Below are 14,684 nucleotides of genomic sequence, written 5' to 3'. Positions count from 1 at the left end.
AAATTTTGTTCAGGAGCTGCAAACAAAAATTATTGCATGGCCCAAGTGTTCAGAACAGTTAACTGAAGCTCCAAGAGAAAATAACTAATTGAAATAGCTACTACTAAACTAATTACTGCTATTGCTCACAAAATATCTCATAGCAAAGAGAGTGCATCATAGGAGTGCAATGGTGTAACTTCAAGATAGATTATCCAGAATTTCCTGGCTACGTACTAATAGAATTAAGGCCACCGAAAACCAACTCACTCAAAAATTATTAAACTTGCCTGTGATGGATATTCTGGTGCAGTGGTAGGGTGTTTGCCTATGAGCCAAGAGGCCCATGGTCAAGTCCCACCTATTCCAGAGGTGTGAGATAACATTTCTGAACAAGTCACTAGATAAAACAAGAAAAATGTAACCCACCTGTGAATTTTTGCACGGAGTTCAAAATGGGAGTGGTCACATCCCTTGGATCTTCTCCAAGCTTGATATGGTTTCTTATTTTGAACAGTAAATCCAAACTGACCAAAAGCTTGTTTCCAATATTAAATAAACCTGGAACAGAAATCATCAATGAATAGAACAACTGTATTTTCTAAAATTTATTCAGAAACAGCACGGGCATTTATTCCTAAAAATTACTAGATTTTGAAAATTTTTGCAATTGTGCAACTGACTAATCTGGAAATAGCAACTAAAGACAGCAACAAAAGAAATGAAATATAGACTGAACGATAATGACATAGATTTAGCAATGTTTTTCTTCAGTGAATGCAGTCTACCACTGCTACCACATGGTGAAAATAAGATGGTCAGACACTGCTGAGCAAGAGGTGGGATCATGGTATTGAGATGTAGCCCAACATATAATTTCCACCCATTGCAATCTGAACCCAGGTGTTCAAACCTGAAGACAAAGTAAATTAAGAGTCATACTTTTATACGGACAGGAGGTGCTCAGCAGCAAGTCACTCATGGTTTGACTCCACAACATAAACCACTGTGACAAATGGTATATAATTTCTACACATACATGTCATTTTTCGATTTCAAATTAGATAGATTGTTGTTGGTTATTTATTTCAAGTGTTTTCTTTGGAAGAAATAATGTCAGTGTCCTTCCAGTTCAGTGATTAAATCCAGAATGTGTTAGGAAGCATTTGACTGGAGATCCCTGTGATGTTACGCTTCAGGCCACCAGCTGTATTTTCACATCACAGCAATCTAGGATTGAGCAAGCTTTGAAACTAAATTTAGAGAACACAAGAGTTGAATTCAGAAGCAAAGTTGGTTGCTCTGATTGAAGTTCAGGGAACCAGTCACTTTGCTGAATGGTTTAGTTAGTTAAACACCCAAACGGGGGAATTTGGTTAGAAATATACAGGTTAATAGAACAGAATAAGATTAGAGTCTCAGATTTGGGAAGAAGTTCAGGCCAGCAGACATGTAAACAGCTCAATGAAACTGAGGCAAGTCAGTGAAATATGATTTAAGTAGAAACCAAAAGAACTGCAGATGCTGTAAATCAAGAACAAAGACAAAGTTGTTGGAAAAGCTCAGCACGAAAAGTTCAGGTTTAAGTAGCTACAATTCAGGTGGCCATTATAGATCAGTGTCAGCAAAACAACATTTCAATCTTTTTCCTGAGTGTTTTGAGATCATGCTAACCATCACTTTATTTTGAGAGCTTGCTTTAAAAATTGTGATGTGGAGGTGCTGGTGTTGGACTGAGGTGGACAAAGTCAGAAGTCACACAACACCAAGTTAAAGTCCAAAAGGTTTATTTGAAACCTCAAGCTTTCGGAACACTACTCCTTCGTCAGTTGAAGTCACTTCATCAGGTGAGGGAGCAGCGCTCCAAAAGCTGGATTTCAAGTAAACCTGTTGGTCGATAATCTAGTGTTGTGTGACTTCTGACTTTAAAAATTGTTTGTGCAAAAAACTTCTGTTAAAGAAAATTCTGTAGCCTCATATGAATATGTCTAAGTGACTAATCAAGTTAGCTAATTAAACAAACAAAAAAGAAAAATCTATCAAGCTAGATTTAATTCTGGCATTGGACTTGTCCATTAATGCCATCAGCTGAGATTATAACAATAAAGCATATTGAGCTGGAAAAACTCCACCGGTTAGTGGCTCATAAGAGATTGTTTGGCACCTTGGTCAATTGCAAAGGATCAGGAGATCAAAAGTACATCTCTTACCTGAGCTGATGTCTGTGAAGTTATGAAGTGCAAGACAGTGGGGGTTCAAGCAGATTTTGGCCTGAACTATGACCACTTGGAACTGGCTTTCTGTCAACAGCCAGCATTCCTCAGGACCAGCTACTGAACTGGAAGAAAAGTGAAATATACCTCATCAGCAATTTGATACTCAACTGTATGAGCTCTTGCAATGCTCAAAAATCTGCGTTGCAGGAACTGGACTAATTATTAAACTGTCAGGGTTAAGTATATTGGTTGGACATGGAATGCTGAGAATTTTTTTTCTTCTTCTAGTATTCCCAACACCTCAAAGCATGTATTATGTATTATTGTATCAACAGGCCTAATATCAACTTTATATAAAAGAAATTGACAAGAAATGCACAGGTGTTATATTTGCTTCTGGGGCATGCAATTTGATCAAAATGCCAGAAAAAAAAATTGATTTCTGTATGCTTTTGGAGCTCAGGAGACATTTAGCACTCTGCACTTACTCTTAGTTTGATTATGGGCTGTTACCCTATTAGAAGTGCATTCATTTCTGTACATTTCTCAATTGATACTAGAAAATTATCCCGCGGACTTTTCCTTTCTCTGTTAGGAAGATCTGCCTTGTTGCATTCATAACAACGTGGCTTGAAGTTAGTGAGAAAGCTAGATACAAGCTGCTGGATACTAGCAAAGCTGAATTTGCATTGTAATTCACTCCAATAAAAAAAATGCAGTGTGATTTAGCTTCAGGTATCATAGAAATAGCTTAAGTTAAAAATTTGCTACCCCAGAGGACGTTACCACTGCACTGGAGTGCACTCACCACCTATTCAGCTGAGGTGCTGTGACACCACAGTAAGATGATGGCATTAGAAATTGGAGCAATAAAATGAATGCTTTTCAAATGTTTTGAATTAATTCAAATCCTGGACTTAAGATTTGCTTACTCCCCACTATGTCCCACTTTCACTGTGCTGCTTTGCTGCTCATTGTCTCTGGGACTTGGGAAGCAAGGCAGCAAGTGGTAGAAAGGCACACAAGGCTGCTGCATGGGGGTAAGGTGGTAACAAGTAAAGTGGTGAGCGGGGGAGTTGGGGTCCAGTTCTGACAAAGTCATGCTGGATTCAAAACACCAGCTGTTTCTCTCTGTCAGATGCTATTAGACCCTCAGCGTTTCTCCAGCATTTTGTGTTTGTTTCAGATTTCCAGTATCTGCAGTACTTCGCTTTTACACAGGGAGTTAGGTATAGAGCTGAGTGGGATGCAGGAAAGCAGCTGCCAAGGGAAGCCACCAGTGGAGGGAGAGTAGCAAGAGTGGTCACTAGTGGCACCAAGGTGCAAATACAGGCAGAGTCAGCACCAACTTCCAGTTCTAGGCACATATCAATGACACTAGCAGCTTGTGGACATGGCTTCTCCAATTCAGATCTTGATTGCTCAGTGCTCTACGTCAGTAGCTATTTGGGCCTCCTCCTCTCCAAATCTCTGAAGCACTAACTAAATGGAAAGTGGGCAGAACTTCATTCTTTTTTTCTTCACACTACCATCAACCTGGGAAAATTTTCAAAACCAGTCTGGGTACATTCTCTCATGCGGAGGTCAGCCATTTGCTGATTCAGTGATAGGAAATCAAGGCCACCTGAAGAAATTTTTTTTGAGTAAAATGCAGAAGGTAGAAAGAGAGAAGTTGATGTACATTTTATAGGAAGTGGAGGTGAGCATTACTTAAGTCTTTGGTATACATCATACACAATTGCATTCTTGTATTCTAAATTAACTTCCTGGACTCTTCTTGAATTATTAGAGTACAGTTAAATGACAAATGCAGCATAAACTAGCAGTTAATATGAGCAAAGATCGTATTCAAATATACACAAAATCAAAATGCTCTCAATAGACATGGTTCAGTGAAAGTGCATATAGTTATACAATATGGTAGACATCCAGACTAATCGCATAGTTGAAACTGAAGCACAGAAATGACCAGTAATAGCCTCAAAACCAGTACATACACCAAACAGAAAGCATACTGCCACCTATTGGTGTATGTTTGATATTTCAGAACAAGAAATAATACCCAAATGCAATCCATTTCTTGCGTTCCTTTTCATTGCAATTATTTTAAATACAACACACATTAATTTTGACAGTTTATAAACCAAATATAAATTAAATTCTATTTTTACATGTCATCTATAATTCAAGCAGATTGCAACCGTGCCTATCCAATCCTGAAAAGGTAAAGTTGCCATGATCCTACCGGACCATAGGGCTGCTTTCACATTACAGAGAAACACCTGGTGGTGGTTTAACCTGAGGGATGCCTCACTTCAGGGAGGGGTAGAGGTTGAGCAGGAAAGTCCTTCATGGTGATCTCAGGCAGTATAGGAACTGAACTTAGACTACCAGCATCACACTATATCACATAACTAGCCATCAAAGCAACAGAGCAAACCTCTCTATACGATCTTCAAGACATAATAAGACAGTTCTGCGAGAAAAATGCTATTTTAGAGAACAGTTCACAAAGCAAATTGTCATCATTATCTAAATTAAAGTCCATTTGTTTCTCATCCTCACTTTGTCCAAGCGGTAAATTATCAGATCGGTCATACTAAGTAAATTATCCTCACACTCAAAAAAAAGTTAATTACACAGATCACAGAAAGACACACAGTAAACAGGATTTCAACATAAGAATACTTCATTGACTGGTCCACACACTTGCATCACCATTCAGGCTAATAGGAAGTCATCCTGGCTTACATGGGGAATACTAAATATTAATTCATCTGCAGGAGGCGCACTCATGGATGAAGGTGTGCAGGGATGAAAGTCATGAATTGGTATGCTCTCTTGCTAAGAATATTAACATCTTTTACGATGCATCTTTCTTTATTATATAAAAAACAGTTTCAAGACTTTCTTTCCCAGACCTTGGCGTGTGTGCAAGCTCGTAATATTAAAAATTAAGTCTTCCTTTTGTTTTCTCCATGTCTTAATCAAAAGGCTCTCAGGGTTGGGGTCACCAAAAGCTTCTATTAATAACACTTTGATATAGATTAATATGACTATTATAAGCTCTGCCTTCTTGACACAGAAGCCCTTGGTTTCCTGTTTTCATTCAAAAAGTTACAAATTTGCGAGTGCTCCCAATTACAAATTTACCGATGAAAACCCCGATAGGTTGCAAAACACCAAACTGATAAATCCTGTGATAATCCAAAGATTAATATGCATGGACACACTCAGTTGGTCATTATTTGGTTATAATACATCACAATATCAAGTATATGATCTAGATTTGAAAAATAGCAAGTGTTGCACTAAATCTGCACAACTGCAAGCAAAATGAAAGGAAATTGCTGGACAAAGGAACAAACATTCATCACTGTGCGCTGGCAGCAAGCATAGTAGTGAGACAAAAAATAAATAAATAATCTTGTAGTACGGGCTGACCTCTCACTGAAAGCAATATCTGAGCACAAAAAAAGCATAACACCTTTTGAGCCTGCTCCATCATTAAAAACACTAGTGAATTTATTTGGCCTCAATTCTACTTTTCTGACTGTTCCATCTCCTGTAGAATTATAGGATCCCTACAATGCAGAAAGAGGCCATTTGGCCCATCAAGTTTGCTTTAACCCTCCATAGAGCATCCCACGCAGTCACAGCTCCCACTCCATCCCCGTAATGTTGTCACAGCTAATGCAAATGGCCTGCATATCCTTGGACACAATGGGCAATGTAGCAGAGCCAATCTACCCACTCTGCACATCTTTGGATTGTGGGAGGAAACCGGAGGACCTGGCAGAAACACATGCACACAAGGGGAGAACGTGTAAATTCAACATGCTGGAATCAAACTCAGGTTCCTGATGCGATAGGCACCATTGCTAACCACTGAGCCATCGTGCCGTTCTATAGTTTGAGATTCTGGTCAACAGATTGGAAATATTTAATGACTCAGCCTTCACAGAGTTTTTGGAGGTAGAGAATTCCCAACCCTCAGCGAGAGAAAATACTGTCTGTTTCCATTTTAAACAGATGAATCTTAATTCAAAATCCGGCCACAGTTCTAGATTCCGTCGTGAGGGGAACAGTCCTCTCACCACCTGTGAAATCGCTAATAATTTCATACTGTTCATATAGATTACCTCTCACTGCTCTAAACTCCATGGAGTAAAGGCACAGCTTGCTGAAGCTTTCCTGATAAGACAACCTTATTAACTTAGGAATCATTGTGACGAACTTTGTCTAAACTAACTTCTGCAATTACCCTACACTTTGGGAAAAGCCTATATTTTCTGCTTGTGGTGTCCTTTAAAGGCCACATTGAAACCAAGGTAATTCTGACAATATATTGAATTTCTGGGAAGTGTTGTCAATCTAAGTTTCTACAGAGCTGGAATGGAAAGTAAATAGGAGACAGCTAATAGGTTATCCAATTACATCTGGTGTAAAAATCCACAATAGATATCTGCGTTAAGAATAGAAGCTGCAATTCAAGAAAGTCCTGGTGAGAAACAAATGGATGAAGACTTTGAGAATAAAGCAAGAACTGGGTTAGTGTGAGAGCATTTCAGATTTGGAGATTTTCACTGATGCGTTCACAATGTTCAATGCTATTCATGACTCAGATACTGAAGCAGTCCATGTTGAAACACAAGACCTGGTCAACGTGCAGGCTTGATCTGACAAGTGACAAGCAAAATTCGTGTCATTCATGGGCCGGACAATGACCACCTCCAACAAGGGAGAAGCATTGCTCCTTCGTATGGCATTATCATTGTTGAAATGCCAACTATCAAAATCCTGGGGTTATCAGCGGCCAGAAACTGAACTGGATCAGCCACGTTAATGCGGCACAGGGCCAGGAATTCTGCAATCATTAACCTCCCAAACCCTCAAAGCCTGCCAACCATCTACAAGGCACAGGTCAGTAGCGCAAAGCTCAAAGATTGAAACTCAATACCAAACAGGACAAAACAGTTCGGTGATCTGTCACCCTGACATTCACTCCCTCCATCACCAATGTGGCAGCAGCAGTGTGTACCTTTTTCAAGACGCGCTGCAAAAACTTGCAATCTCTATCAATTAGAAGATCACTTTAAGTAAAGGTGACTCGAGAACCAAATCTGTTTAGCAGGAAGTGAGATCCTGTGCTGGCGGTCAAGTTGGAAAGACAGAGATTGGACATCTGCCTACCACATTTGTGTGAAAAGTGATTAGTGTACTTGTAACTATGTGATGTGTGTCCTTGTTATACAGAATATCAAAGACAGAATTCACATTCTAGGTGAAACATTCTTTCCCTGTCAATTTGTATTTGAATCAGATTGATTTTAGCAATTAAAGTTTTATAATGTCCAAATACTCATCCTTCAACATAGTATTCTTGGTATGTTCTATAAATGTCAGTTCTGTTGCACTTAAGACTAACATTCCATGATTTCCTAGTTACTTTCAGAGTACTACCAACATGATTAATTCTTCACTTCACCCAAATCATCACGTCACATAACATGCTGTTATCACTCTTTTTAAATAATATTCCCCTTTTTCTTTTCCTCCTCTTGAAGACGATAAACACACATTTCCTACATCATAATTCTTTCATTTCAACTCAGACACAATCAAATCTTTTCATTTTTATGTGAAAGGCTTATTCAAGTATTTAATCATTGTAATTCTCCTCAAACAAATGGGCATGCTCTTTGTTTACAGCTGCTGTTCTGCTCAGTTTCCTTGAAATTACAGCAGGTCAAGCTTTCTTGGTTCAGTACAGTTCAGTAACTGGTTAATATTTAATTGCAACATACTTTTGCATGGACACATACTGCATGCTCACCAGCCAAAAGCTGAACCACTCCAAGGGTGCTCCAAGTACATACTATTCTAACATCATCAGCTATATTTTAATTTTCATCTTCCTCAATGATCAGGAGCCAATTCTGTCTGTCTTAAGCTGTCCAGGTCTTTTTGTCTGACTCATTACATGTTCTGAGCAACTTGACTGTGCACCGTTCAGCAAAGAGGTGTGGACTGGTAGGACATGGGTTTATGTCCCAGATTCATTACACAATCAGTGTACTATTTTACTAAGTCTTTCTGCAGAAGCAACTGAACAGATACAAAGGCTGTTTACAGTTTAGAAGGCAAGTAGTCAGAACCCGAGTGTGAAACTTCCCTCCGGCAACACAGTCATCACTCACGAAAAAGAACTAATGGAAGATAGAGTATGTAGCCCGAGCAATCCTGAGCCTCCTGACACAGGTACTCACCTATGAGACTGCGTGGAGAGAAAATAAGAATAAAAATCAGTTGGCTCAGATGTACAGTGGACTTCCAGGTGTACTGACTCCTGCTCGTCTGGAAGTTGACACTGTCCCCTGCACCAAACCCTCCCTGGGACGTGGCTCCCCACAACCTGGGCCATCTGACGGAAACTGCCTCCTCACCCTTTATAATAGTACAGAGGCAATTCCTGTAAAGGCTGCTGCACATTCTCCAATTCCTCACCTTTGCCTACCGCTTGGACACAGCCTGGTGTAATTCGTACCATCTAATGGCAGAGATTCCCAGTGCATGACCCTCTCCAACGGATTCTTCTCCTTCCAGCGGAGATCTTCGGTGGAGAGTGCTGCATGCACTAGGCCTCTAGTTAACCTGCTGTTGCAGAGGCCTAAGTTTACTGGCTGCGAAGCCGCTGTAGCTTATGTAGGCTGTGGGAAAACGGTAATCCATACTCATGCTGAATGATTTCACTTGCAGACCATCTTTAGCTCTTTTCTGAAGCAGTTACTTTTAAATATTGGGTTGCACTTCAGCACTACACCCCAAATCTGCAGGCACCCTATGCTTTTTTTTTTGGGGGGGGGGGAAGGGGGGTGGTCAGAGGACCTTTTAGTGGGCGAAAGTCTCCATTAATAGGTCAATCAGTGAACTGCGGAGAGAGCCTTACTGTCTGTCCCTGTCTCATGGTTACATCTGCACTCAGCTGTCCATTGACAGGGAACATGCAGTATCCACTGGTATGATAGAGGCCTTTAAAGACCAGTTAGCACCACAGGGGCTGCAGTGCATCATCACCCTGGAGAATATTCAATTTTTATAAGTTTCCATTAAGAACTTACCTGTTTCTCTGGTAGTGTCCCACCAGGGGCTGTCAAACCTAAGTTTTGTTTTAAAAGAGTAAAAGGTTGTCTGCTACCCATCTGCAAAAGTTGTCTTCAAGGTAGTTGGGTGATGAATTTTTTTTTAGGCTTGTATACAGGCAACAGGTTGCAGTTGTGTCATGTGGACTTATTAATCACTTGCTGTTAAAACCGATATGCAGCTGTATCTCAGCAGCAAAAATGCTTTAACCTCCACCTTGGCAGCGATCTATTTTCAGCACTGACATATAGTAAGCTGAACCAGTCTCTCTGCAGCTCAATAATGTTATATACATTTTAAAACCAGCATTTGCTCTAATTATTCTTCTTCTGCACAGACCTCCAAGGACCATGTGCTGCAGTGACTTCCAGAACTTAAGACACTGATGTGATCACATTTGCATGCCAATTGTTGTGTGTAGAACATCAGGGTGACTGCATGCATGTGAAGCTTAGAAGGAACGTTATGTAAACCAGTTTTAGTTTTCATTTTTATTTAGCATTATAAATATATAACGCTTTTATTGTTCAATTTTGAGGAACAGAGTGGCACAGTGGTAATGCGTCACTGGAGGCGCAGGCGGATGCTTAAGGGCCACAGGTTCAAACCCAGATATGAGATGAATCCATCTGGCACATCAGTGTTGATGACTGTGACAGCTTACCACTGATTACACAGACTGTGAGAAACACTATATCAGACAAACAGGAAGGAAACTAACAACAAGAGTACATGAACACCAACTGGCTACAAAAAGACACAACCAATACTCACTCATCTCAATCCACACAGAAAGGAGAACCACCATTTCGACTGGGACAACACCAAAATCCTGGGACAAACTAGGGAGAGACAGGCACGAGAAATCCTAGAAGCGTGGCACTCCACGAAGTATGGTGTTAATAAACATATTGAGGTCAACCCCATATACATTCCACTACAAAACCAGAAGTAAGGCAATCCATCTCAATGGACCCCAGAGTTTTAAAAACCAGGCGGGAAAACACACCAATGCTTCATCGGAGGCTGCACTGAGGATGTTAACCAGCATGGTAACAAAACATCTGCGAAACAAGGAACCAGCTCGGCGAGCCAAGCAACCCCAACACGCACAACCCGAGCTATAAATCTACTCCAAAACCTTAAAAATCCATCTGTTGCACTGATGTCTACAGGGATCGAAATCTACCATTCTTAGCTTGATCTACAAATCCACTGCAAACTTAACTGCACTTACACATGATCTAGCAAATCACCCAATGCAAGAACAATTAAGACAGGGCAACGCATGATGGAAATGAAGCCCATATCACAGGCAATAAAAGATGATGCTGCATAAACAATAGTAACAAAATGGTAACTATAACATGCCATCAAATAAGTCTGATGCTTTTTGGAAATTCACATTATATGCATAATTTTACAACACGTTCATACTCAACACATCTCACATTAATGCATTGCAACATATTCAATGAACTTCTCTTCATCTTAAGATCAGAAGTGAGTAATGTTTACTGATGACTGCACAATTTGCAACTTCTCACAAATGGAAGCAGAGTATCAGCTTATGCAGCAAGATCTGGACAGAGCATTCAGGTTTGGGGTTGTAAGTGGGTAAGTAACACACACATGTGCGTGCACACACAAGTTCCAGACAATGGCCACGTCCAATAAGAGAGAATCTAACCATTACCCCTTGAAGTTCAATGCCATTTCAATGACTGTATCTTGCACTATTAACATATTGGGAGTTACCATTGGCCAGAAACTGAACTGAACAAACTTTATAAATACTGTGGCTACAAGTGTAAGCTGAGGCCAGGAATTCCACGGTGAGTAACTCATCTCCTGTCTCCTCAATGTCTGTTGACCATCTAAATGACATAAGTCAGAACAGTCAAGGGAAACACTCTGCTTTTCTGAATGAGTGGCTCCAGTAGCTCTCATGAAGTTCAAGGACAAAGCAGCCCTCATGATTAACACCACATCCATCACCTTCAATATTCATTCCTTCATCACTGATGCAGTGTGGCATCAGTGTGCAACATCCATCAGATGCATGACGCAGGAGCCCCTCACCAGGGCTTGTCTGGCAACAGCTTCCAAACCCACGATCTCTACTAACTCAAAGTTCAAGGACAGCAAATGCGAGGGGCAATCACCATTTGCAAGGTTCCCTTCAAGCCATACGTTATCCGACTTGGAAGTAGTCAGAATTCGGGAACTTCCTAACAGCATTGTGGGTATCCCTGCCCCCAAGGATGACAGCAGTTCAAGAAGATAGCTCATCATCACCCACAACCACCTAAAGCAATCAGGGGTGAGCAATAAGTGCTGGCCTAGCCAGATGTGCCCACAGCCCATGAGCCCAGACAGCAGCAAATAAATAAATAAATAATCTGGAATCCAGCTTCCTAATTGTCTAAACTTTAAATCATTTTACACAATGAATCTTGTGGAGAAACATCTAATTCCCCACAGAATGGCAAGGGAATAGTAAAATATATACACATTTATTTCACAATTCCAAGGCATGCCTCGTATAACAATGTAGTACTCAAGTAGATAACAACAGTGGAGTAGAAAAAGATCCTTACTTCTGTCCACCCTTGAATAACTGGCTGTCACATAAGCCACAGATTGTGGCTGAAGATTCAAAGTAATTCGGCCACGAATTTTGTTCAAGTGTTATGGTCTCATTTACTGTTGACAAGATCAACCTTGAGCTGTTCATTTCCTGAATTAGACTAAAAACTTCATGAAGTTCAGCCTCATTCTCAGGGATCTGAACTGTTCTCCTGAGCAGCAGTAATGTAGTCTGGCGTTGTAAATCCTTTGAGGCCTGGGTTAGCCCCTCCTCCGGATTCAACAGACCCAAAGAAAGTGCGTTGTTTATCTGAAATTAAAATTTAAAACTCCATATTTTAAAAAATATAAACAAGAGAAATCAGAAACTATTTGCAATACCTTGAACATCTGGTGCTTAGTAATACAGAGCCTGAGTATTAATGCAAAAGGGGCACGTGTAAATGTTTTAACATTGTACTCATCAGGACAAGTTACAACTTGTGTCAAGGTAGATACTTTATTTATTCCTGAAAAATTTAGTCTTAGAAACTAAATTATTACATGAATATATATGGTATGCTTTAGAACAAACAATGGGCCTGCTTTACTGGAATGTTAATTAATGCAGTTTACAGTTCAATGGCATGAGAACATTTGTCAAATAGTCCTCATAATATGAATGAGTTAAGTTTGTTATTTGGAAGAGTGATAAGATTTGGGTATAGCCGATGTTAAACCAACAGGACTGTCTGCAGCAAACTGGGTAGATCTGTTAATGGGTTTTAAAAGGATTGAAGCTTTGTGATGCTTGAAAAAGAATTAGAGGTATAGAATCTGGTTATGCCCTTAAAAGGGCAAGATCTCTACTTGCCAAGTGACAGCCATAAACATCAATACATAAGCGGCAACATGAAACTTAAAGGAAAAACATAAAACTGTAAAACAAAAATTGTGGCCCTGGAATATCGGGAAGATGTACAGAAATGCAAAAAGGGTGATAAAATAGATAGTAAGCACTGCAAAATGCATGACAAACAGATTAAGCTTATCAAAATATCAAAAAAAATTACATTCAAATATATAAAAAAAAGGCTGTCAGGAGCAACATGGGTCCTCGAAAACTGATGACAGTATCATTAGCTTTTGAAATAAGGGAACAGAAGACGTGCTGACTTAATTGCGTGTATCAGTATTTAAAGGATTGGATGAGGTCCGAATATCAGAGATCTAAGAAAACGAATATGGAATCAGGGACTCGAGCAAATTAACAGAACAAACACAAAAAAGAATGACAAATCCCTATTAACAGACAGTTTCCATTAAAAATTGCAGATGCCCCATGCATAAGTTTTTGAATTTCTCCCAATTCAGTAGTCATTCGTTCAGACTGGATATCTGCATTTATTTAACTATTTAAGAGAGCTGACAGAGGTAAAATAAGGGGATTATAGACCAATTAGTCTCATCTGTTGTCAGGAAATTTCTAGGGTAGATCATTAAAGACGGATGACTGAATATTTGAAAATTTTCAATTGATCAGAGAGGGATAGCAAGAGTTGGTGAAAGCTAGACCCATGCCTGACAAACCTGATTTTAAAACAATTAGAGCTGCTTGAATCGGTAAACTGAGGAATGTCAATGATACGATTTATTTGCACTGCTATAAACTGCTGGAATTGAAGGGAGATAATTGACATTTGTGAATCGTTGTACCACACAAAGATTTGCACAGACTTCTCAGTTAATCGCCTTATGTACCAATGAATTTGATGGGATAGGAAACCCCGTGATTTACAATGACACAAAAACAGGTCACACTGTAAACAGCGCAGAAGACATCCTTCTGTCATACAAAGGTCTGGTTGAACAGCATGTGAAGTACTGAGTATGGTTTGTCATAGAAGTTTATAGTATGGTTTTCAACAGCAAACCTTTGAAGGAAGGTATAGCCCTTGGAGGAAGTGTGCTAAATTATGAAACAAGCTCAGGTGCTTAATGGTCTACTTTTTCCTTTATGAACTTTGTTACTGTACACTATTTGTCCCAGATATAATACTCACAACAGGTTTTGATGGCTTTACATCCTGTTTATCCCTTGTGAAGTCATAACCACACTTTGGACAGACTCCTGGTTTGTACCGGTTCATGTAGACATATGTACATTTGGGATTCTTGCAACGACCTTTACCTCTGCAAGTTGCCAAACCAAGGTCCTTAAGAACACAATAAATACACTGAGCTGATTACCGACACAAACAACAGTGCTAGAAATGTAAATACACTAGACTTCATAAAGAATTATGTAATACACTCATGACTCATAAAACAATGAACAATTTACACGAGTGGAAATGCAACAATGGGACCTTTCATAAATGACCATACACACAGGACACAGAACCATACATGGTTTCTTCCTCATTCTTCCATATTCTACTGATGCCTGCAGTGCCATCAAAAGCAATTTCTGAGTAGATAGGTATTTTCCCACAGAAAGGAACAAAACTCTTTCATTTTCTCACTTCCTTCCACTCGTGTTCCTGTCCTATAAGGAAAGGCTTACCATAATCCCACTTGGTAGAAACATACAGACTATTTTAAACTCCCAAAAATGGAGGCTTAGGGCACATAAGATGCTAAAATTTGATAAAGTTCAACTCCAACCCCAAAACTTTCACTTCCAGGTTTAATGTTGGTGGGACACAGCAAAGGCAAACCAACCCACTTCAAGCAGATTGGTGGAATGTTAATATTTTAATAAGATTAATTGTTTTA

General features: G+C 39.7%; 1 protein-coding gene across 9 annotated transcripts in view; it reads right to left on the bottom strand.

Moving 5' to 3' along the window:
- Nucleotides 1-14,684, bottom strand: part of hmgxb3 (HMG box domain containing 3) — a 104,523-nt gene that overhangs the window by 28,550 nt on the left and 61,289 nt on the right. For all 9 annotated transcript variants that reach the window (XM_059650597.1, XM_059650596.1, XM_048543847.2 and 6 more), the window contains 4 exons: nucleotides 13,970-14,122; nucleotides 11,939-12,237; nucleotides 2,190-2,317; nucleotides 409-540 (listed from right to left, as the gene is read on the bottom strand). In XM_059650597.1, coding sequence (XP_059506580.1) covers nucleotides 409-540; nucleotides 2,190-2,317; nucleotides 11,939-12,237; nucleotides 13,970-14,122 — 712 coding nt within the window. The remainder of the gene's footprint in view (nucleotides 1-408; nucleotides 541-2,189; nucleotides 2,318-11,938; nucleotides 12,238-13,969; nucleotides 14,123-14,684) is intronic.

This window comes from Stegostoma tigrinum, chromosome 13, assembly GCF_030684315.1.
Source record: "Stegostoma tigrinum isolate sSteTig4 chromosome 13, sSteTig4.hap1, whole genome shotgun sequence".
NCBI classification, from domain to species: domain Eukaryota; kingdom Metazoa; phylum Chordata; class Chondrichthyes; order Orectolobiformes; family Stegostomatidae; genus Stegostoma; species Stegostoma tigrinum.
Note: the sequence above shows the minus strand (reverse complement) of the source record. Positions and strands in the feature narration are given on the sequence as shown.